The sequence below is a fragment of the Bos mutus genome, chromosome 3 (assembly GCF_027580195.1).
Source record: "Bos mutus isolate GX-2022 chromosome 3, NWIPB_WYAK_1.1, whole genome shotgun sequence".
Lineage (NCBI taxonomy): Eukaryota > Metazoa > Chordata > Mammalia > Artiodactyla > Bovidae > Bos > Bos mutus.
In genome coordinates, this window is record NC_091619.1 from 21,336,513 (window position 1) to 21,360,499 (window position 23,987).

Consider the following 23,987-nt stretch of genomic DNA (forward strand, 5'->3'; position numbering starts at 1 on the left):
ATGAGGTGGATGAAACTGGAGCCTATTATACAGAGTGAAGTAAGCCAGAAAGAAAAACACCAATACAGTATACTAATGCATATATATGGAATTTAGAAAGATAGTAACGATAACCCTATATGCGAGACAGCAAAAGAGACACAGATGTATAGAACAGTCTTTTGGACTCTGTGAGAGAGGGAGAGGGTGGGATGATTTGGGAGAATGGCATTGAAACATGTATAATATCATATAAGAAACGAATCACCAGTCCAGGTTCAATGCAGGATACAGGATGCTTGGGGCTGGTGCACTGGGATGACCCAGAGGGATGGTACGGCGAGGGAGGTGGGAGGAGGGTTCAGGATGGGGAACACGTGTATACCTGTGGCAGATTCATGTTGATGTATGGCAAAACCAATACAATATTGTAATTAGCCTCCAATTAAAACAAATAAATTTGTATTAAAAAAAGAAATATTTGTGCATTGTTATTTTGAAATTACTATATCCCATATTACTATGAGATTGTTTATTCTCATCATGGCTTTGAAAAAAATCTTTTCTTCCCTCTTAAGATAACTCAGACTTTACATGAATTAAGAGAAAATGTACAAAGAATAAGCTTCCCCATATCTTGGGTAGAAACAAAATATCACTCAAGTCTTGATAATTTAGAATTGAAATCAAAACACTCCAGAACCCCATATTTCTTATGGTCAAAATGATCAGAACATTAAGGAAAGGAAAATGTTATCAATACATAATGAACTTAATGAGTGGGAATATGTATTATTTAGGCACCCTCCAAAAGCAAAGTGTTCTAGAAATAGTTCATATGGGCATCCCTGGTGGCTCAGCTGGTAAAAAATCTGCCTGCAATGCGAGAGACATGGTTTTGATCCCTGAGTTGGGAAGATCCCCTGAAAAAGGGAATGGCTACCCACTCCATTATTCTGGCTGAAGAACTCCAAGGACTGTATGGCCATGGGTCACAGAGTTGGATACGACTGAGTGACTTTCACTTGATGATTCATGTAAAACTATAGTCTAGTCAATAGGCTGAAGGAAAAAAAGCTAATAGAATGGACTTAAGACAACATAAATTTTACAAGTTACAAGGGTCTGATGCTTTCTGTAGTGTGGACTATAAATGTACAGGGCGATGCTCTCCCAGCCTGTGCATTAGTCCTTACGTGGCTCTCCTGCTCTCTGGTGCTCATGGACTGAAGCAGGCCCTGAATCTCCATTTCATATTCCACCGCTTGCTTGTTCCGATCACTCAGAAGGTCCTGCAGCATCCTTTCCTTCCGCTGTAGACGCTGGCACAGCTCCTCAACTATCTCAGTCTGCCCTGGTCCAAGTTTGCAGAGCAATGTTGCGGTAAGATCCTAATACAGGAGAGAGAGTATAAGTTCTGGAGGAAAGAATTCCCTCTAATACACATCAAAGGGCTTAAAAGAATCTTTCATAGAAGAGACAGCAAGTATGATGTTTTACTCATTTTTGTTGCCCCAGATCTAGCACAGGCCTTGCACATAAAAGACTGTCAGTACACAGTGAATGAACACTAATAATACAGAAAAAAAAAAACTTAGAATGACAACTTACATGTTGTTTTCTAAAATAAGTCCTTTCCTTATATGCTCAGGGCACATAATATTGGGGATAAAGGGGCACTCAATTCATTTATTTTCTCCCCAGTTTAACTTTATAGGGGAACACACAATGATAAACTGCAAAAAACAACAAGCACTGTTTTTATAAGCATGGTGATGTAGCTCCTAGGTCTACACTAGGAGGTAATACATGGTGGTTAAAACTGCGGAGCCACACCATCTGGGTTGCACACTGGTTATACCACTTATTAGCTATGTCACTTTGGATAAGTTAATTCACCTCAGAAGTCTGTTCCCTTGACTGTAAAAGAGGAATAACAGTATGTACCTCATAGGTTTGCAAGGATTCAGTGAATTAGTATCCATCTTAAACGGGGCTTCCCTGGTGGCTCAGTGGTAAAGAATCTGCCTGCAGTGCAGGAGATCAGGGTTTGATCCCCGGGTGGGAAAGATCCCCTGCAGGAGGGCATGGCAACCCACTCTAGTATTCTTGCCTGGAGAATCCCATGGACAGAGGAGCCTGGTGGGCTACAGTCCATAAGGTTGCACAGTCAGACATGAGTGAGGCGACTAAGCAGTAGCAGTAAGCTCTTAAAACAGCGCCTGACGCAGCATATGCACCATAACAAAGGTTAGTTACCATACTGTGGGTATATTTTTTAGATCTCATTCTCACATAACTTCTTTGAGAAAGATAATTGTTCCCTTGAGTTTATAGGCGTAGGGGAAAAATTCCCGTGAAAGCCAATGACCTGCTCAGGCACAGGATGGAATTAAACACTTGGGTCACCAGTCTCTCAGACCTCAAGAGTCCTAATCCAAGACTGAGATTATGTCATCACTAAACCGACAGCCCATAAGTTAACTAAATCCTTGCCTCCACTTCTTTGTTCCTGTCATGCAGAGATGTCTGTAGCTGCTGAATGATGCTTTCTTGCTCCTTCTGCCAACGGCTAAATTTGGTTTCCATTTCTTCTTTCAGCCACTGGAGGTTCTGACAGGTGGCAGACAACTGTTCCACTTCCAGGCCTTTGGACCTCAGGAGACTCTCCATACTCTACAGTCACAGAGACAGCAGTTGCTAAGTCAAAGAGCCACCCCACACTCCTCAGCATGAACAGGAGACCTGACTCACCTTTACATTATCTCCTCCATTATCTTATCTATTTATTTTGCAAAAGGAAAAACTGTGTATCTAATCTAACAATGCCATATTAGTCTATTTTTTGTTATTAGAAACTCTTATCTAGTTTGTAGAGAGATAGATATAATGTATGTCCTAAATAAAGTATTTTGGAGGAAGTGAAGAACTTCTTTAAGAAGTTCCAGATGGTTAGATATTAAAGATCTAAAAGAAATATACAAAAATAGCCCAGAGTAAATATTAATAAGAGAAACAAGGACTCTTGACTGTGGTTATACACAGACATGTACATAATATTAATGAGAAAAATACAATATAACAGTTGTATCTGAGCAATGGTTCTATAAAAGCATATAAACACTGGCAGGGATTAGAAATAAATTAGAGCTATGAATCCATATTCACTGCCCTGTCCTACAAAGTTCATACTAGAAGTGCTAAAACTTCTCACTCCATAGTCTATGATAACAGAACTAATGACTGCTATTTTTGTTTGGTTTTGTATTTTTTAATATATAAAACACATATCCTGATTTTCAGCAAATGATGGAAGGGGTGATGCTTCAGGCTTGGAATCCAAGTGGGAGAGGGATGCTGAGTCATGACGGCGTTTGCTCTAACCTGCATGGTAGCTTCATTGGCGGAGAGGATACCGCGCAGCCTCTCTAAGTCGTGATCTCGCTCTCTCATGGCAAGGTGAAGCTGACGCAGTTCTTTTTCCTTTTCTTCTAGGCTGGAGAACTTTTCATCTATAGCCCGCTGCAAGCAAAATAAGCATCCCAAAGCTCCGTAAGAGCCACTATTCTGATTACGCTTATTCAATAAGATTCCAAATATAAAAGAATAGAAAATCAACTCCAAAAAGCAGCAAATTCAGTTAACACACATTTCTATAGTCCCTCTGGGGACAGAATAACCCATAGCATCATGAGCAGAATTATGGTACATACCTCTAGGGCAACATCTCTATCTTGTATTCTTTGCCTAAGTTTCTCAAGCAACATTTCATTTGCTTCAAGGGTTTTGTCTGAGTTATTTCGGTACTGCAGGAGCTCCCGAAATTCCTATCAGGACCAAGAAATAATTCCCTTTATTCATTTTACTTAGTATTAACTGAATTCCTACACTGTGTCAAGCAATCTGTTAGTGTTTCAGGATAAAAAACACAATGTGATCACTCTCAAGGGGAACACAGTTTAGCAGAGATAGCAGACACACAAAGCGCTAACAATTCTGCATCATATATATGTGAGTATACAGAAACACGTCTCCTGGGGGAACACAGGACGCACTGTCTAACTCTGCCTGAAGGTGTCACTAAAGTTCGCAGGAAGGAGGTTACATTGCTCTTAAAGCAAGCACTAGGAGTTTCCCAAGAGGCTGTGTGAGGTATTTCTGTCAGAGAAAAAATGTAGGTATAATATATGTATGCGTATTATGAAAAAAATCATATGGTCAGTGAAGTATAAGGTATTCAATGTGACTAAATCTTAGAGTAGGTGGTAGAACTGACCACTCTCTCCCTTAGTCTTCCATTTTTTCCCTATAACTTACATTTTATCACCTAAATAGCTGGATATATAGAGGTCTTCAGCGGGAGCAGAAGACATATCTTCTCTTCATCTTCCTCTTCCTGGCCTGGTATCTGACTCACAGAGATGCTTAATAACTATTGGCTAAATATTTACCGCTGAAGTCTTTCCGGTCTTTGTTCTTACTTCCTACACTTGCTGGTTATCATCTTGGTTCACAGATTGTACTTTCTATTTCTTTTGAATCCTCCTGGTTCCCACATCTCAATGATCTACATGTAGGAGGTACTCAACACAAGTGGACAGATGATATGAACATAAATGCCCGTGTCCTGTGAACCCAGTTTTAGCTGAGTCATTCTGTGGACTCACCTGAAGCAGCTGCTCTTTGTGACTCAGACTGTAGTGGAGGTGCTGAATGTGCTGCTCTTGGGTGCGAATCTCATTATATTTTTCAGCCTCCAGGGTATGAAGCTGTTGGCTCTTACTCTGAAGTTCTCCTTGTAGCTGCTGTAGGGCTTTTTGCAATTCCTGAATTAAACAGATTCCCTTTTTCAAACAATCTAAAATTTTCACATGGTCATTAGATACGGAGGCCTTAAAACTTTCAAGGCATAGAGACCAAAAAAATAAAGTAGCAAAAAGTGCCATTCTTAAAATTACGAAAGAAATACTACAAGGGTCAAATAGGATGAGGGAAACTATGGGAACTGTGGATGGGAGTATTAATACTCTGATTCAATACTTACTTTTTGGCTTAAAAGTGATATATCTATATAAGCACTAAGTGGGATTTGGTTCCAGTGTAAACATGGATCCTTTATCAATAAGCTCAAGGATACACGATTACTACCCATGCTTTTAAATCTTAAAGAAGAACTGGGAGCATTTTTTCCAAGCTAACAAGAAACTATTTAAGAATTATGTGTTTTAATTTTTTAAAAAAGCACACATGGCTAACTATGCAGGCCATTCCTCTCACTCAGTTGGTCTTCCTGCTTTTCTGTCTCACTGACTTTTACCCACCCTTCAAGAATAATCTTAGACAATATGCTCCTTTGTGAAGCTTTCTCTGGCTCCCTCAGCTCTCCCTATATATTCCTATAGGATCCTTATGCCTCCTCTATAATATTTGCCACACTGAAATACTGTTTACAAGACTGTCTCTCATACTATATTACAAGTATCTTAGCAGGAAAGTGCCTGTGATACTCACTCTTGTATTTCCACAACACAGCCCAATACCTGGCATACAGAATAAGGGTTAGCAAATGTTGAACTGAATTACTTAGATTAAGTAAGTTCAACACAAGCTATCCCTATAAAAAGTTATGACCAGGGCAAAGTTCACCTTTACACACTGCCACACAACGATTAATGATTTACTTGGTTATGTTTCCAAGAAGCCTCTTTCTGCTGTTCTCTCTCCTGTGCTGCAGCCTCTACAAACCGCACACATCGTCTAGCATCAGCCAGCTGCCTTTCTTTTTGGCGTACTGCCCTCTGGAGCTTCTGTATTTCAAGCTGGCTGCAGAATAAAGCACTTTGAAGATCAAGCAGAGCCACCTGTTGCTGAGCTGCGGAAGTACCCTCTGAGTTCTGAAAAGAGAGAGAAAAGCATCGTCACAAGAAGGCCCGGCACTGAGCAGCCAAGAAGACCACCAAGACCAAGACCGTGGCTGAGAGTGGCACATCCTCAAGTGATGCCTCCTGCCCTGGGTGATCCTCACATACATGAAGCTGTTTAAGCTGACTCTGGTGCAGCATTTCTCGAAGCTTAGCCATTGTGTCGTTTTGACCTTCAATCACCTGGTACAACTCCTCGGTCTGCAAACGAGAGAGGGGGTACCAAACATATTAGCAAACTAAGTATAAACTCCATTATCTTATTATCTCACCGATACAGATTTTAGTAGCAGGACTATTCCAAAATACCAATCTAGATGACACGACAATTTCTCTAAGATCTGTTAGGCTGAAAATATCCATTTCTACAAATTATAGGATACTTGTCTACTTTGATGGGAAAAACATTTCCTCATAGGTCCATGATTGCCAAACATTTTACCTCACTTTCCCTGCTTTTCAGAGTTTCCTTGAGGTTTTGAATTGTATCATCTTGCTTCTGAGATGACTCCTGAGCAGACTTCAGTTCATAGCTCATTTCATTCAGTTTTTCTTGAAGCATCTGAATTCAGTAAAGAAAAACAGTTTGGTAGGTCAATGATTTCTTTTACTCTCAAATGCAACCATGAAATCTGTCCTCAAATCTAGGTTTAAAGGATTTCTTTAGGGGATGTTACGTTGCTATTTTCCCCCACACAGTGTAACCATTAAAGTCTTAAGTCAATCAGCAAGACAAAGTAGGAGGAGACATGAAATACTTCCTTCAATACTCAATTGCTTCAACTCTCATGAGCTGTGCTTTCTGTATGACAGCAGCCATACTGGGGGTACTTGTCCACATGAGTCACTATGGAGCTTTTATACAAAGACCAAGGAGCTTTTGCTGTCTACTACATGACAGGACACAAGGGTAGTACAAGCAAGGAGTGCTGCGTCCCAAACTGTGGGAATCTTATTCTAAGCAGATGTTAAAGCCCATGGGCTGTATAAAGGTCAAACATTAAATCAAAAGCATAAACTTCTTGTCTCAGTACCTTATACAGTTAAAAACCATATTCAAGTTTTAATTTCAGACCTAAAAGCAGAAATTCTGATCTGTGCAGAACAGACTAAAACACTTGAGACCGGAAGGAAAGAGCTACACTTCTAAGGACATAAAGAAACCCTGTGATCCCCAAGGGCGTGGTTTTGATCATACCTTGTTGGTGGTCTCTGTTTGCTGGATTTTTTCCTGGAGTTCTGCCAGATGGGAATCAGATACAGACTGCTGAGTTGTACCGGTCTCATTTGAATTCAACTTCTGTTGTTTGAGTAAGTCTTCAGTCATGGGCTAGGAAGAAGCACAAGACAAGTTAAGTGTATCCGACAATAAATTTTATCTTCAAATGTTTTTGGCCTCTTTTGCCAGAGACTTAGAAAATTACAGCTGCTGAATGGATCATCAGTATGAATTGATGAAGACAAGGAAAAGTTCTGTTCCTTATTACGACTTATCAAGTCACTTACTCCCAAGCTACCATTCATACCTTTCTGTACGAACCTATACAAACACTACTCAAAGCAAGTAATTCAGAAATTAAAAAGGGAGGATTTTAAAAAACACTCATGATGGCCAAATATTTGCTATATTCTATTTTCAATCAGGGAATTCAAAATATCAAATTTCTACCATTCCTAGGGGAGAAAAAGTTATAATTCAACTACCCTCCTTATAGTATGCCTATTTCACATTATTAGAAAAATGAGTAGATTTCAAATATGAAGCATACATTAGATAACAGTATTTAATCAATACTAAATTTCCTAACTTTGGTAACTGAATTGTTGTTATGCTATCTTTAGGAATTACATGCTTATTGAGCATAAAGATATATCTGCAATTAATTCTCAAATAATTCAGAAATAAAAAATGTGTCTACAGATAGTTGGAGTGATAAAGCAATTGTAGCAACATATTAGCAACTGGTAAATCTGAGTAAATCTTAGCAACTGGTGAACTTGGAAGTTCTTTGTACTTCTCTTAAGACTTCTCTAAGTTTGAAATTATTTCAAAGTAAAAAATAAAAATTAAAACTTCAAATCCATAAGGTCTGGGAAGGACGTATGTTTTATAGGAATATTAGTTCATCAAAAAGACTTTGGAGTAAAAAACATCTATTTATATTTGGGACAATCAATCAGACTAAGATAACTCATTGAACTTGACCTAATATTTATTATGAGCTGCTGCTACTGCTGCTGCTAAGTTGCTTCAGTCGTGTCCGACTCTGTTCGTCCCAATGGACGGCAGCCCACCAGGCTCCCCCGTCCCTGGGATTCTCCAGGCAAGAACACTGGAGTGGGTTGCCATTTCCTTTTCCAATGCATGAAAGTGAAAAGTGACAGTGAAGTCACTCAGTCGTGTCTGACTCTTAGCGACCCCATGGACTGCAGCCTACCAGGCTCCTCCGTCCATGGGATTTTCCAGGCAAGGGTACTGGAGTGGGGTGCCATTGCCTTCTCCATTATGAGCTAAGATACAGAATTAAAACTTTAGCAATTCACTGTGGCATTAAATTCCACCTTTTCTCTCCCTGCTTCCTCCCCTCTTCTCTCCCACTCCCAATTAGGGAAAATACAAATCCATTAGGAAGAGAAAAAAAGGCAACTGCTCTTCATTTTTTCTTTACCTCACATGTTCAAGTTCTGACTACCACCTTCCAGGCTGTGGGGTTACAGCTGACCTTAAACCACTTCCTGATAGCAATTGACTGGAAGTATGGGCCTCCCTCCTGGCTCAGATGGTAAAGAATCTGCCTGCAATGAGGGAGACCTGGGTTCAATCCCTGGGTTGGGAAGGCAACGGCTACCCACTCCAGTATTCTGGCCTGGAGAATTTCAAGGACAGAGGAGCCTGGCAGGCTACAGTCCATGGGGTCGCACAGTCAGACACAACTGAGTGCCTTTCAGTTTCTTAATAAAGATTTCAGAAGAAAAATCTTTTCTATTCTCCCAGCGCTGTTCATCATTTTAAAAAATATCTACGAAGTACCCTAATATGCAAAGCACTATGGGAGGGGGAGTGGGGAACTACAGAATAAAAGAACAAGAAAACACACAAAATAAAAGATAGTGACAAGGAAACAGGTAAGCCGGACAAAGTCATTAAGTTACTCTAAATTGGCTGATCAGTGGGAGGTCTCTTTCAGACAGCATTTAAATGAAGATCTACCTGATAAGGAACCAGCAATGCAAAGATCTAGGCAGAGCAAGAACTCATGGAAAAGACCTAGGGTAGATACAACCCTGGGAAAGAAAAATGCCTTTGTGGATGGAGAAGTACTTTTCAACAGAAATATAATGTGAGCTACATGTGTAATTTAAAATTTTCTAGTTATCTTCATTGACTAAAGTAAAACATAAATAAACTTAATTTTAATAAAACATTTTGCCACTCAGTCGTGTCTGACTCTTCAGGCCAGAATACTGGCGTGGGTAGCCTTTCCCTTCTCCAGGGGATCTTCCCAAGCCAGGGATCGAAATCCAGGTCTCCCACATGGCAAATGGATTCTTTACAAGCTAAGCCACAGTTCAGTGCAGTTCAGTCGCTCAGTCGTGCCCGACTCTTTGTGACCCCATGGACTGCAGCATGCTAGGCTGCATGCTCATGTCCATTGAGTCGGTGATGCCATCCAACCATCTCATCCTCTGTCGTCCCCTTCTCCTCTCGCCTTCAATCTTTCCCAGCATCAGGATCTTTTTAAATGAGTCAGATCTTGACATCAGGTGGCCAAAGTATTGGAGTTTCAGCTTCAGCATCAGTCCTTCCAATGAATATTCAGGACTGATTTCCTTAAGGATGGACTGGTTGGATCTCCTTGGAGTCCAAGGGACTCTCAAGAGTCTTCTCCAACACCACAGTCCAAAAGCATCAATTCTTTGGCGCTCAGCTTTCTTTATAGTCCAGCTCTCACATCCATACATGACTATTGGAAAAACCATAGCTTTGACTAGATGGACCTTTGGCTGGCAAGGTAATGTCTCTGCTTTTGAATATGCTGTCTAGGTTGGTCATAGCTTTTCTTCCAAGGAGCAAGCATCTTTTAATTTCATGGCTGCAGTCGCCATCTGCAGTGATTTTAGAACTCAAAAAAATAAAGTTTGTCACTGTTTCCACTGTTTCCCCATCTATTTGCCATGAAGTGATGGGACCAGATGCCATGACCTTAGTTTTCTGAATGTTGAGTTTTAAGCCAACTTTTTCACTCTCCTCTTTCACTTTCATCAAGAGGCTCTTTAGGTCTTGATGAGCCACAAGAGAAGCCCAAGAATACTGGAGTGAGCTATCTGGAGTATAGCCTATCCCTTCTCCAGGGGATCTTCCTAATCCAGGAATCGAACTGGGGTCTCCTGCATTGCAGACGGATTCTTTACCAACTGAGTTATCAGGGAAACCTTTCAATGAAACATTTTGACCAAATATATTTAAAATATTGTCACAAGTATGCATGCAATATGAAAATTAACAAGATACTAATTCTTTACATTGTTCCTTTAAAATTAAAGGTATACTGTACACTCATAGCATATCTCAATTTGGACTAGCCACATTTCATGCAGTCAACAGCCACACAAGGCTAACGGTTGCCTTGCTGGAGCACACAGGGCCAGAGCACGATGGGCAAAGGGGGTGCTGACACATGATGAAGTGGGAAGGCAGGCAGGGGTCAGATCAGATGTAGCTTCTGTGCACCACAGGTAATGAAGCTGTATTTCATTCTCATTGACATGGGAATGGACTGCAGTGTTTTTAACAGAAAAGTAATCAATTATATTTAAATTTTTAAAAGATCACTCTACTTGCTATGTGATAACTGAACTGTTGGAGAGCATCAGGAAAAATGAGAAGACCAGCTAGGAGGCTGCTGCATGGGAATGAAAATACTGCTTTGGATTATAGTGGTAATAAAGGAGGGAAAGAGAAATGGATAGATTCGGACATGCTTTGAAAATAGAGGCAACAGGCCTGGATAGTGGGAGAGGGAGAAAGAGACAAGTAGCAAGGATAAGGACTCCTAGAAAAAATTGAGATATTTGTTGTTGTGGGTATAATGGGGAGCCTTGCCCTGAAGCAATGTGAATTATGTCACACCACAGGAGAAGCAACTCTTTTCATAGATATTTACAACAGTTCTACTGATAAATAACTTTATCACTTAACGATAAAACCTTCTCTACAAAACTTGGCTTCTTACTTCCTCGGTGTAAAACAACTTTTCAACAACATCTATTTTAAAGTATTTTCCAAATTTAAACTGTAACAAGCAGAATTAAGTAAAATAGCTTCAAGTTTTAAATGCCAGGGAAGGTAGCCATATTTAGTCACTTCAAACCAAAGAATCTTAGACCAGTGAAGGACACTTTATAAACTAACCATCTGATCCACTCTCAACTCACGTGTGAGAAAATGGAGACTTATAACAGGTAAATAAATTGTCCAAAGTTACATCGGAAATAGAATCCAATTAAACTGAATGCACTTAAAGCGGTAACTTCTCTTTCATATTTATAAAATCGACTGCCTACCATAATGCCTGGAATATTAAGTAAGTAAGTGTTTTTCGCTCAGTCGTGCCCAACTCTTTGCGACCCCATGGACTGCAGCCCACCAGGCTCCTCTGTCCATGATACTTTCCAGGCAAGGCTACTGGAGTGGGTTGCCATTTCCTTCTCCAGGGGATCTTCCCAACCCAGGGATCAAACCCAGGTCTCCCGCATTGCAGGTAGATTCTTTACCAGCTGAGCCACAAGGGAAGCCGCCTGGAATACTACTCAAACCAAAAATTTTTGCTTACAGTGAACAACAGAAACAAAAGCAAATAAGCAACAGGTCTGTCTTCTAATTTCCAGCCCAATGTTATAATCCCTCAGTGGCTCTCTTAGGAAAAAGACTGGCTAGATAGAAAGGGAGATGTTTAATTTAAATATTTCAACATCAACTTTAAATCTGAAGAATGCCACAGAAAAGCACATAATGAGTCTGGACCTCATCTGAACCCATCTTGGCATGCGTATTCATAGGAAACCTCTCCTTCTAGGAATGTCATGTATGGACCAAAAGGCTGGAAGACGCTTGTGTCTTCTTTATTCTTAGTACTTTGTTACTTTAAATCTCAAGAAAAAAAAAAAAAGTCCTTGCAGGTAAGTCTGCCAAAAGAGTGCTTAGCAAAGGCCCACTGAGTAAACAGCTGACAATTAATTCTTGTGAGTATCAAGTACATAAACCAATCACTCCTATGAAGATTTTGTAGAGCATGACATCAGTAATACTTGATCTGGTTGAATGCGTGTTAATCTCCAGGGTATCAGTTACTAAAATCATGTTGTAATCATAATTTTAAGTTGCTTTTGACTCAGGACAAATCGGAGAAGGCAATGGCACCCCACTCCAGTACTTTTGCCTGGAAAACCCCATGGATGGAGGGGCCTGGTAGGCTGCAGTCCATGGGGTCGCTAGGAGTTGGACACGACTGAGCGACTTCACTTTCACTTTTCACTTTCATGCTTTGGAGAAGGAAATGGCAACCCACTCCAGTGTTCTTGCCTGGAGAATCCCAGGGACGGGGGAACCTGGTGGGCTGCCGTCTATGGGGTCACAGAGAGTCCGACACGACTGAAGTGACTTAGCAGCAGCAGCAGCAGGACAAATGCTTTTCAGCAACAGAAAAGAGAATTCCTTCCAAGTCTAATGGTGCATAATATAAGACCTTTAGGCTAAAAGGCGGTTATTTTGATCTGGATTAACATTTTTCTTGACACTTTCCTAGTCATAACAGCAAGTCATAGAGCTCAAACTGCTATAATTTTCTATCCTATTGTTAGTAATAGAAGATACAGCAGCATCTAATGCTTACATCTTGCAAAGGGCCTGATCTGGGTTATGTAGCTAAGCTATGAGAGGGATAAATTCATCATAGTCATCCAAGAGCAGGTTTTGGCATTGCAAGGTTTGAAGCAAAGATCTCTCACTCTTTGAATTTAGATAGAAAAGGAATCTGCACATGAGCCAAAACTGAAATAATGTTCACTAAGGGACATGGCCCTCCTATCATAGCTTTTCTAGTTCTGGGCCAGACCATAAAGAAGGAAATAACAAGATAGAAGAAGGCTTCAAAAAGAAAAACCTTGGGTCTTCAGACATAAATTCTGTAGGAGGCAATAAATCAGTTTGCACAATATGAGAAAATTAGTAAGCAGAACTACATTGTTGCTCGTTAGCTTTAAAATAAGAAAGAAAGAAAAAGGAGAAAGGCAACCAGGAGGAATTCTGATGGTGACATTTAACAGTAACCAGATTAAACAAAGGAATCAAAACGCCCTTACAGAACAATCTCCCTCTTTAGGAGAGAAGAGCTTTTCTTCATATTTCGAGTACAATTTAACTAAAGGAAAATAATTTGCACTTACTTCTATTCTATACACACTTGTTCAGAGAAAGACAAAAATCTGTCTGCCTTTGTCCCACTTAGCTCTGCTTTCGCCATAAAGCACGCTAGGCCTTAAAACGCTTATAAAAGTCAACCAGACTTAGACAGTAGATCTGGAATCCAAAATACACATTTTATCTACAAACACTTTAAGTCTAATTAATCTATTTCCCTCCACATTCTTAATTACTGGAGAAAATAGCTTAGCAATCAAATGCCATAATTCTTCAAGCTGAATGTTTTCTCTCTTCTATGTTTTAATATTCAACAAACAGTAAAGATGGTAAAGCCTGATGACAGCAGAAGTCTTATACTGCTGTATTAAAGGGCTATTTTTTTTTCTAATGTCTACATTTAGTGAAGTAAAGGGATTTGACCTAAAGGTACAATTACCATATTTTAACTGTGCTCATTAGGATGCCAAATTTCTTCACAGTATCTATCCCTAAAGAATCTGCTTGACATCCTCAGGTTACAGAATGAAAGCCCTGCACTTAAAATAAGTAGTTATTTAATTCAATGCCATCAGGCAGTGTGATTTAATACACAGAATAAAAAGGTCTTGGATGAGAATGGCTAGGAACCTTTGACACCACCGGAGCTAAGTCATTTAACCATGAGCTTTCCATATCTCTAAACTGAGAGACTGCATGAGATGATCTTTAGAATCCTTCTCAATTCCAAAATTTGTTGAGCCTAGGCACCAAGAGAGTATTTTAAATTTAATATGGAGGAAAAAACTCTTGCTTTACTGCAGTTTTCTAAGTCTTCACCTTTCTTCAATATTGGCCATATTCGAAGGGGGCTATATTTCTACAATATTGGTCATATTTCCCATCCACTCTGTCCAACTACTTTTAGATCCTAATACGGAAACACTACGATGAATCTGTGACATCTATGTTGGCTCACAGAAATACTGTACTGGAAAGCTCAAATTTAGCTGTGAAACTCAATGAAAGAAAAGGAAGTGAAAGGAAAGTACACAAGTGTTGGGCATCCTAAACATTTTACATAAATGAAAACACAGTTTAAACTTTTGGATATTCATACTTTTCCCTAACAATGCTGTTTCTGACAAGTTAGTGCAAATTCAAAAATATTTCCCCCATATTCTTATTGTGATGCAAATTTTATACATAATAGAACTGTTTTTCAAAGCTATCAAGTGACAATCAACAATTTCATTTAGAAGCTCTAAGATTCTGGGATGATGTTGACTGGTTAGCAAGCTTTCCAAAAACACCTTCTAGACTGTCCACCTCTGTAAGGGTATCACTAAAGAATCTGTATCAAGTAGAACATGCCAGATGTTTCACAACGTTAACTGAAACTAACGCTGCTGTATAAACAAGACAGCATCTGTCAGGTAGGTCCCTGTACACAACTGAATTTAAAAGGCTGCATGAACAGCTCAGAGTAAGATCAACTGCCATCTTCCAGTCATTACGAAATTCATGAGTAAAACAGACAAAACTCTATCACCCAATAATGGATGAAGTCCTGCTCAACACCAAATATCTTTACATAGAGCTCATTACACAAACTGGCTGTAGACACTTTTTGCCTTAACATTTTAAATTTTGAATTCCCAAGTCTCTTTTATGAAAAAGTCATCAGTAGTCCTCAAATGACCTCTTAATTTATTATAAATGTTGTCCACATATTACAATATTTTGGTGGATTAATAGGTTCTCCCCAAACCTTTACCCTATGCTCTAATCAGTTCAAGGCACAAGTGGGGATGAAAGGCTTAATGCTCTAGGGAGGACTAACTTGAGAACTAACTCCCTCACAGGAGAAAATATTCATAAATCTAAAAGTGAAAACAAAACAAACAGACAAAAGTAGAAAGGCAGTAGGACAAGTGAGAGGAAAGAGTTCTAGTGCCAGAAAGAAGATTAAATTTTTCTAGGGTAAAAATGAATTATGAATCTTCGTCTTAAACATGTACAATTTTGATAATTAGTGGGAAAGCCAACAGATAATCTTATAAAGAGGGTATTGTGGAAAGTAAATTACTTGCGTGAATCACATTTATTAAAATGGACAGAAGCAAAAGGTAAAGCAAAAATGGGTTCAATGATTACTTTTCTCAAGTCTAGACCATTAACTTTCCCCTAGAAAGAAATCATGTGAAGCCAGCTAACTTTAATCAGAAAGGCACTATGCAGCCATTTTGTATACCTGGACCCGAAGTGGCAAATAATCTTCACAGAGATCATCCCACAGCTCCTGCAGGTCTGAAATCTCCAAGGGATAACTCACAGGTGTCTTGTAAAGGGGTTTCAAAGACCTGTTAAGGAAACCAGAACTAACTCCATCTGTCATGATATGGCCAGGCCTGGTTCCAGATGGATTGGATTTCACTGGAATAGGAAGCTTGCTCCCTCGGGGGCTCTGGATGGGCTTATAATCAAGACCTTTAATCATGCTAAGAGCTAGCTCCAGCTTATGGTTACACGTATGCTGGGGAGCCTGCTCATCTGAACAGCAGTCACACTTTGCAAGTTCCTTTGCACTTCTCTCAGGTTCCTCATCCTTTGGTTGTGGAGGACTAGCCTGGATGCTTGCATCCAAAGATTCCACAGAGGATCCCGGGGTCCCTTCCTCCATGCTTTCTCCATCTGGCGGTACCTTCGCATTTGGTAAATCCGGTGGCCCAACCTCGGACAACGCTGGTTCTTCAGTGCAAATGCTGGTGGACCATCTGGTAGAGGGGCCACACGAGATACTTTTCGCCACCTTTCGAGGTACCTTACAAATGGCTTCATAGTCAGAATCAGCCACCCGCAAAGCTGCACAGCCTCGGCATCTCCTGGGTCGATTTCCGGGGCCTTCCGAAGCATGACAGCTGTGCTCCTGAATCTGATCCTCATTTTCTACCCAACACTCGAACCCTGAATAGGCAAAGTCTTCCTGGAGCAGTGCAGAGTATCTGACATCGGGTAAGCCGGAAATGTCAACCGTTCCATTCCCCGCCTTGGTCTCCGCGCCAGGGTCATCGTTATTCTTCCGATACATGCTAGCAATGCAGAACTTGAGGCGGTCCTTCTCCAGCAGCAGCTTCTGCAAGCGCTCAATAGAAAGGGCTTCGATCCGGGCAATGACGGTGTCGAATCTATAGATCCGATCGAGCATGAACGCGCACTTGCTGCAAGCAAACTCAGCTTTGCCATCGCGGGAGACATCCTTGCCCAGGACATGCGACAACAGAACCTGGAGGTTGAGCTTGGACGCCGTGTGGAAGATCCAGCGCCGCTGGTTTCCGCACAGCTCCCGGGCACAGATCCTGCAAATCTCCTTCATCTTCCCTCCTGCGGTTGCCGAGCTTCCCTGAGGCGGCTGCTGCTCGGTGATCGCTCACTGGCTCTTGGTTGCGTTCCGTCTCCCGCCTCGGTGGCCTCCGGCTAGCATGGCACAGCTCGGTGGGGTGCCCACTCCGCAGGGGCGCTCCGCTGACACCCGCGCGCGGGTTCTGGGTACCAGAGTGGTCAGCCCCGCCCCTCGGGGAGGCGGCGGGCGAGGAAATGCCTCAGGAGGATGCTGAGTGACAGCAGCGCAGGCCGCGCTCAGAACCTGCCATGTGTCCTCCAGCTGTCTCTCTCTCCAGCCGCTGTGTCCTCAATGTCCTCCCTTTTCAGCGGGCTGAGTTCGCGGTCCTCCGGCGGCCGCCCGCGGCTGACGCAAAGACTCAGAGATTGAGGATCAGATTTCAAGATGGCGCCAGCGGCTCGCCGCCTGCGGCCGCCGTCAAACTGCTCTGGGAGCTGTAGTCCAGGAGGCCGGCTCCTCGCTCTGCGCATGCGGGGTGGCCAGCGCGTCCCCTCGCTCCCAAACAAGTCAGTGCTCCTCGCGGTACAGCGCAGACTCGACCTGCTGGGGTTACCCGGGTGGAAGAGCGGGACGGATGCCCACCGCTGCCAGGCCACTTTTATCTGCTAAAATTTCACTCCAAAAGCGCACCAGAACCCTTGCGGTTCCTCCCTCCCGCCCGGGAGGACTGTCCCGAGGCTCTGCTCGGGGAGGAGAAAGCCGAATCCCCTCCCCTTCTGTCCACGGGGACTGCCACGTACTCTGGAGGGAGCAGTCTTGCAGCACCACTGGGTACCGCTGCGCGCTGCCTCGCTCCGGCCCCACCTCCTCTCCCTTCTCACTCCTGTTCCTAGATTAAAAGGCCCTGCGGCTTCACCCGCGCCCGGGGAGGCAGGAATTTTAGGAGGCTCAGTGCAACCTCCCTCTGGACTGTTGGGAGCACTCAGAAAAGAGGACAAGTGTTTCTTCCCTCGCCATGCTGGGGTTGAGTTTGCCAGGATGATTTGCCTTTTTTTTTAAGAGCGTAAATTGAGAGGCGGCACAAAGTAGTCACCTGAGAAAGAGTCCAACAAAAACCACACGAGTGCAGCTGGTTTACCAAGATTTTGAAGAAAATGGACAAAATGAGCTTTTTCAAGAATGTAGACACCTGAGAGGAGACTGCCGTCAGCAAATCCTCTTTCAAGTTTCACGTGGACTGCAGGCCTTATTTTCTGGGTGGGAAGGGGAGACAAACACTAGAACAAAAGACCTTGTTTATTTAAGCAAGAGTCCAAAGTATCAGGGAGTGCTGCTCTCTGCAGAAGTGGGGCTGGGAATTTAACTGACTTCAGTTAGTATCCTGTCTTATTCAACATTATCCAGTAGTAAGTCACCCCACCCTTGGGTATAGAACTTGAATTGCACACAAAGAGTGGAGGGAAGCTGGGGCTCTCTCTAGGTGGAATTGAGGTGTCATCCTTCTTTTATAATTTTCTCCCTGGCAAACTCCAAATAGGAGGAAAAACAGTCCCAGGCAATCATCTGGAGTTTTCCCAGAGCAGGACATTTCCCAGTTACAGTAATGCTAGATTTCACTAACTTGACCTTGTGAGATATGAAATTAATAAGGCCAACAACAGTCAAAGTATTTCTGAACCTCATCTCCAGGTCAGAGCCTATACTCCTAAACCTGGAGACATGCAGATGCCTTCAATGAAAACTCAATAAACACCCAAAGTTCTTATGGAGGATTAAATGAGAGGATTTGGGGTAAGTACTTGAACAGAATTTGGCTCATTAAACAAATGGGACTCTGCACACACAAGATTGTATCACTCTTTTATTTAATCATTGAAACAAAATCTTAGTAGCTCCATCATGAACGATAAGGACAGTCCTTAGAGCTTTGGCTTTAGTAGGCTACAGAACTTTGCATCTGTGATTTCACCTAAATATGCACATTCTGACCCCCAAACCAAGTATGTAAAAGAGATTTCCAAGTAAAACTCACCATAGGTGCGTTTTTGCATGGAGAAGGCAATGGCACCCCACTCCAGTACTCTTGCCTGGAAAATCCCATGGACGGAGGAGCCTGGTAGGCTGCAGTCCATTGGGTCGCTAAGAGTCGGACAGGACTGAGCGACTTCCCTTTCACTTTTCACTCTCACGCATTGGAGAAGGAAATGGCAACCCACTCCAGTGTTCTTGCCTGGAGAATCCCAGGGACGGGGGAGCCTGGTGGGCTGCCGTCTATGGGGTCGCACAGAGTCGGACATGACTGAAGCGACTTAGCAGTAGCAGTAGCTATATGAACTTCAGAGTCAGAAGAAATTAAGTAACAATCTTTGGAATATATACAGAGGCAAGGAGTTTCTGGCCTGCCAGAACACTACCCTGCTATACCCTGTCTTAAGTATTGTCTTCAAGAAAAGCAAGGACTCAAAAGTCCAAAAAGTACAAACTAAGGTATTAATTAAGGCCTCATCTTTGGCTGTGGATGCAAGCCCCATTCTCTTACTAAAGAAAATGCAAAATGAAACAAAGTAATTAATGAAACAAAAGTGCTCTTTGGGAGGAAACTAAATAATACTTAGTATTATTGTGTATTCTTTAATAAGATTTTGCACCTGACCTGCAGTCTCTAAACTTTAATGACATCATACAGATAGTTGACATAGACATTCAAGTCAGTACAAACAGAGAAAAAGCAACTTAGCATTGAAGAATATGTTTGCTATAACAAAGATCAACATACTAGAAAAGAGAGCTATACATTTCTTGGCTTCCAACAAGATAAATAAAGCACTCAACTCTTTACTCCCGGAGGAAATACTTAAAGACCGTATCTCAAAATGGATAATAAGCTAGAGTACTAGAACTTCTCCTAACATGATCATTTGATATTTTTCTGTTCAGTTCAGTCACTCAGTTGCGTCCAACTCTTTGCGACCCCATGAACCACAGCATGCCAGGCCTCCCTGTCCAACACCAACTCCTAGAGCCTGCCCAAACTTATGTCCATTGAGTTGGTGATGCCATCCAACCATCTCATCCTCTGTCATGCCCTTCTCTTCCTGCCTTCAATCTTTCCCAGCATCAGGGTCTTTTCAAATGAGTCAGTTCTTCACATCAGGTGGCCAAAGTACTGGAGTTTCAGATTCAACATCAGACCTTCCAATGAACACCCAGGACTAATCTCCTTTAGGATGTACTGGTTGGATCTCCTTGCAGTCCAAGTGACTCTCAAGAGTCTTCTCCAACACCAATTCTTCGGCACTCAGCTTTCTTTATAGTCCAACTCTCACATCCATACATGACCACTGGAAAAATCATAGCCTTGACTAGACGGACCTTTGTTGGCAAAGTAATGTCTCTGCTTTTAATATACTGTCTAGGTTGGTCATAACTTTCCTTCCAAGGAGTAAGCGTCTTTTAATTTCATGGCTGCAATCACCATCTGCAGTGATTTTGGAGTCCAAACAAAGTCTGACACTGTTTCCATTGTTTCCCCATCTATTTGCACCTGACCTGCAGTCTCTAAACTTTAATGACATCACACAGATAGTTGACATAGACAAGCAAGTCAGTACAAACAGAGAAAAAGCAACTTAGCATTGAATAATATGTTTGCTATAACAAAGATCAATATACCAGATGCCATGATCTTAGTTTTCTGAATGTTGAGCTTTAAGCCAACTTTTTAACTCTCCTCTTTCACTTTCATCAACAGGCTCTTTAGTTCTTCTTCACTTTCTGCCATAAGGGTGTTGTCATCTGCATATCTGAGGTTACTGATATTTCTCCCAGCAATCTTGATTCCACCTTGTGCTTCATCCAGCACAGTGTTTCTCATGATATACTCTGCATATAAGTTAAATAAGCAGGGTGACAATATACAGCCTTGACGTACTCCTTTTCCTATTTGGAACCAGTCTGTTGTTCCATGTCCAGTTCTAACTGTTGCTTCCTGACCTGCATACAGGCTTCTCAAGAGGCAGGTAAGGTGGTCTGGTATTCCCATCTCTTTCAGAATTTTCCACAGTTTATTGTGATCCACACAGTCAAAGGCTTTGGCATAGTCAATAAAGCAGAAATAGATGTTTTTCTGGAACTCTCTTGCTGTTTCCATGATCCAATGGATGTTGGCAATTTGATCTCTGGTTCCTCTGCCTTTTCTAAAACCAGCTTGAACATTGGGAAGTTCATGGTTCATATATTACTGAAGCCTAGCTTGGAGAATTTTGAGCATTACTTTACTAGCGTGTGAGATGAGTGCAATTGTGCGGTAGTTTGAGCATTCTTTGGCATTGCCTTTCTTTGGGATTGGAATGAAAACTGACCTTTTCCAGTCCTGTGGCCACTGCTGAGTTTTCCAAATTTGCTGGCATATTGAGTGCAGCACTTTCACAGCATCATCTTTCAGGATTTGAAATAGCTCCACTGGAATTCCATCACCTCCACTAGCTTAGTTTGTAGTGATGCTTCCTAAGGCCCACTTGACTTCACATTCCAGGATGTCTGGCTCTAGGTGAGTAATCACACCATCGTAATTAACTGGGTCATGAAGATCTTTTTTGTACAGCTAAAAAGATCACTTTTGTATAGATCAACTGAAAATAAAAATTTTAAAGTCAAACTCGGGAGAAAAGTTATGTGGGACATCCTTGATGGTCCTGCCAATTCAGAGGACATGGGTTTGATCCCTAAGTCCAGGAAGATCTTCCATGCCTTGGAGCAACTAAGGCTATGAACCACAACTACCGGACCTGTACTCTAGAGCCCACGCTCCACAAGAGAAGGCACCACAATGAGAAGCCGGCGCTCCACAAGAAAGAGTAGCCCCCACTAGAGAAATCAGAGAAAAGCCTGCCCACAGCAATGAAGATCCAGCCCAGCCATAAATAAATAAGTAAAATTTTTTTAAAAGAGAGAGAAGAAAAGAAACAAAAGTTATGGATAGTAAATTCAGCACTTTGTGGTTCTTACCAATATCATCTTAGTCAAGATTTTTTGTATCTAACTGAGTGTTGGAGAAGACTCCTGAGAGTCCCTTGGACTGCAAGGAGATCCCATCAGTCCATTCTGAAGGAGATCAGTCCTGGGATTTCTTTGGAAGGAATGATGCTAAAGCTGAAACTCCAGTACTTTGGCCACATCATGCGAAGAGTTGACTCATTGGAAAAGACTCTGATGCTGGGAGGGATTGGGGGCAGGAGGAGAAGGGGACGACAGAGGATGAGATGGCTGGAGGGCATCACTGACTTGATGGACATGAGTCTGAGTGAACTCCGGGAGTTGGTGATGGACAGGGAGGCCTGGCGTGCTGTGATTCATGGGGTCGCAAAGAGTCAGACACGACTGAGTGACTGAACTGAACTGAACTGAATACTGTCTACCTCTGGGGAGGCAAGCAAAGTGGGGAGCTGAACAGAACATTTACTTTTATTCTGTAAACCATGGATGATTTGAATCTGGGGTGGTAAGTATATATTCATATATTAGTTTTTAAAAGTTTTAAAATTTGGAAATATCCTATAGTTAAAACTAAGAGGAGTTCCCTGGCAGCCTACTGATTTCCACTGGCTTTTACTGCTGTGGCCTGGGTTCAATCTCTGGTCAGGGAACTGACATTCCCACAAGCCTTGAGGCAAAAAAAAAAAAAAAAAAAAAAAAAACGACAAAACAACTAAGAATTGTGCCAATTTAAGAAAATCCCATGGATGGAGGAGCCTGGTGGGCTGCAGTCCCTGGGGTCGCCAAGAGTCGGACACAACTGAGTGACTTCACTTTCACTTTCACGCGTTGGAGAAGGAAATGGCAACCCACTCCAGTGTTCTTGCCTGGAGAATCCCAGGGATGGGGGAGCCTGGTGGGCTGCCATCTATGGGGTCGCACAGAGTTGGACACGACTGAAGTGACTTAGCAGCAGCAGCAGCAAGACACATAGAGTCTAAGTGGTAAAACTTGAACCTACAATGAGAACTTTTATAATATATAAAATAAATATCTGTGGACAGTTTATATAAACAAAAGTTCAAGGGGATATGCAAGTTATTATTTAGTGATTACGTCTGGAGAGTATAATTATGGAGACTTCCTTTCTCCTTTCCTCATTTGTATTCTGTAATTTTGTGTAATAAGCATATATTGATTTTGTGATAAGAAAAAAAAGTGTTACTAAGAGGCAGGATAAACACATTTTGATATGTTCATATAATGTAATATTAGAAGTGTGTGTGTGCTCAGTCATGTCTAACTCTTTGTGACACTATGGACTGTAGCCTGTCAGGCTTCTCTGTCCATGAAATTTTCCAGGCAAGAATACTGGAGTGGGTGGCCATTTCCTTCTGCAGGGAATTTTCCCAACCCAGGGATAGAACCCATGTATCCTGCATTTGCTGCATTGCCAGGCAGATTCTTTTCCACTAGTGAACCCAATATTAACCATCAATAAAAAAGAATGAAGTCTGATACCCACAACATGAGTGAATCACAAAAGCATCTTAAGTGAAACAAGCATATCAGTATACCCTGTGTGATTTCATTTAAGTCTAACAACTTAAAGTCTGTTTATATAATAATAGAAATTCAGAAAGTGGTTATTGGCTGGGGTGGGGGGAGATAGGGTAACAACTGATTGAAAGGGGGAACAACAGAATTTTCTGGAATGATGAAAATATTCTATATCTTGTTTTGGGTGATGGTTACATGGATGTGTACAATTTTGAAGCTCACAGAACTAAATGGTTTTATCTGTAGATTTTAAATGTTATTATTAGTTCAATTTTTAAAAGATTAAAGGAGTAAATAAATGTGTAAGTACCCATAAAATTTTAATCTGAGGGATTTCTTTGGTGAAAAGTAACTTCTACTTTGGGCTTCCCTGGTGGCTCAGTGGTAAAGAATCTGCCTGCCAAGCAAGAGACACAGGTCCCTGGGTTGGGAAGATCCCCTGGAGAAGGAAATGGCAACCCACTCCAGTATTCTTGCCTTGGAAATCTCATGGCCAGAGGAGCCTGACTGGCTAGAATCCACAGGGTCACAAAAGAGTCAGACATGACTTCGCGACTTAACAAACAACCTCTACTTTATCGTAAGAATAGCTTTGAAGACTGGGAAAATAAAATGTAGCCCAGAAGAAATTCTGTAAAAGGCTCAGTTGAAACTTCATAGTTCCTAGCCATATGAGCTTTGGAAAATATTATTTTATATACATGTACACACCATATAGATGGCACAGTGGTAAAAGAATCTGCCTGTCAATGCAGGAGATGCAAAAGACAGATTCGATCCCTGGGTCAGGAAGATCCCCTGGAGAAGGAAA

General features: G+C 41.7%; 1 protein-coding gene across 22 annotated transcripts in view; it reads right to left on the reverse strand.

The window, feature by feature from the left end:
- PDE4DIPP2 (PDE4DIP) overlaps positions 1 to 23,987 on the reverse strand; it is a 238,182-nt gene that overhangs the window by 62,034 nt on the left and 152,161 nt on the right. For 9 of the 22 annotated variants that reach the window (XM_070367402.1, XM_070367396.1, XM_070367387.1 and 6 more), the window contains 9 exons: positions 7,099 to 7,230; positions 6,343 to 6,462; positions 6,009 to 6,101; positions 5,661 to 5,873; positions 4,647 to 4,805; positions 3,693 to 3,806; positions 3,364 to 3,501; positions 2,476 to 2,655; positions 1,176 to 1,370 (listed from right to left, as the gene is read on the reverse strand). In XM_070367402.1, coding sequence (XP_070223503.1) covers positions 1,176 to 1,370; positions 2,476 to 2,655; positions 3,364 to 3,501; positions 3,693 to 3,806; positions 4,647 to 4,805; positions 5,661 to 5,873; positions 6,009 to 6,101; positions 6,343 to 6,462; positions 7,099 to 7,230 — 1,344 coding nt within the window. Of the gene's footprint in view, positions 1 to 1,175; positions 1,371 to 2,475; positions 2,656 to 3,363; positions 3,502 to 3,692; positions 3,807 to 4,646; positions 4,806 to 5,660; positions 5,874 to 6,008; positions 6,102 to 6,342; positions 6,463 to 7,098; positions 7,231 to 15,553; positions 17,237 to 23,987 lie in introns of those variants that run through there. The other 13 variants (XM_070367382.1, XM_070367388.1, XM_070367385.1 and 10 more) reach the window with 8 other exon arrangements.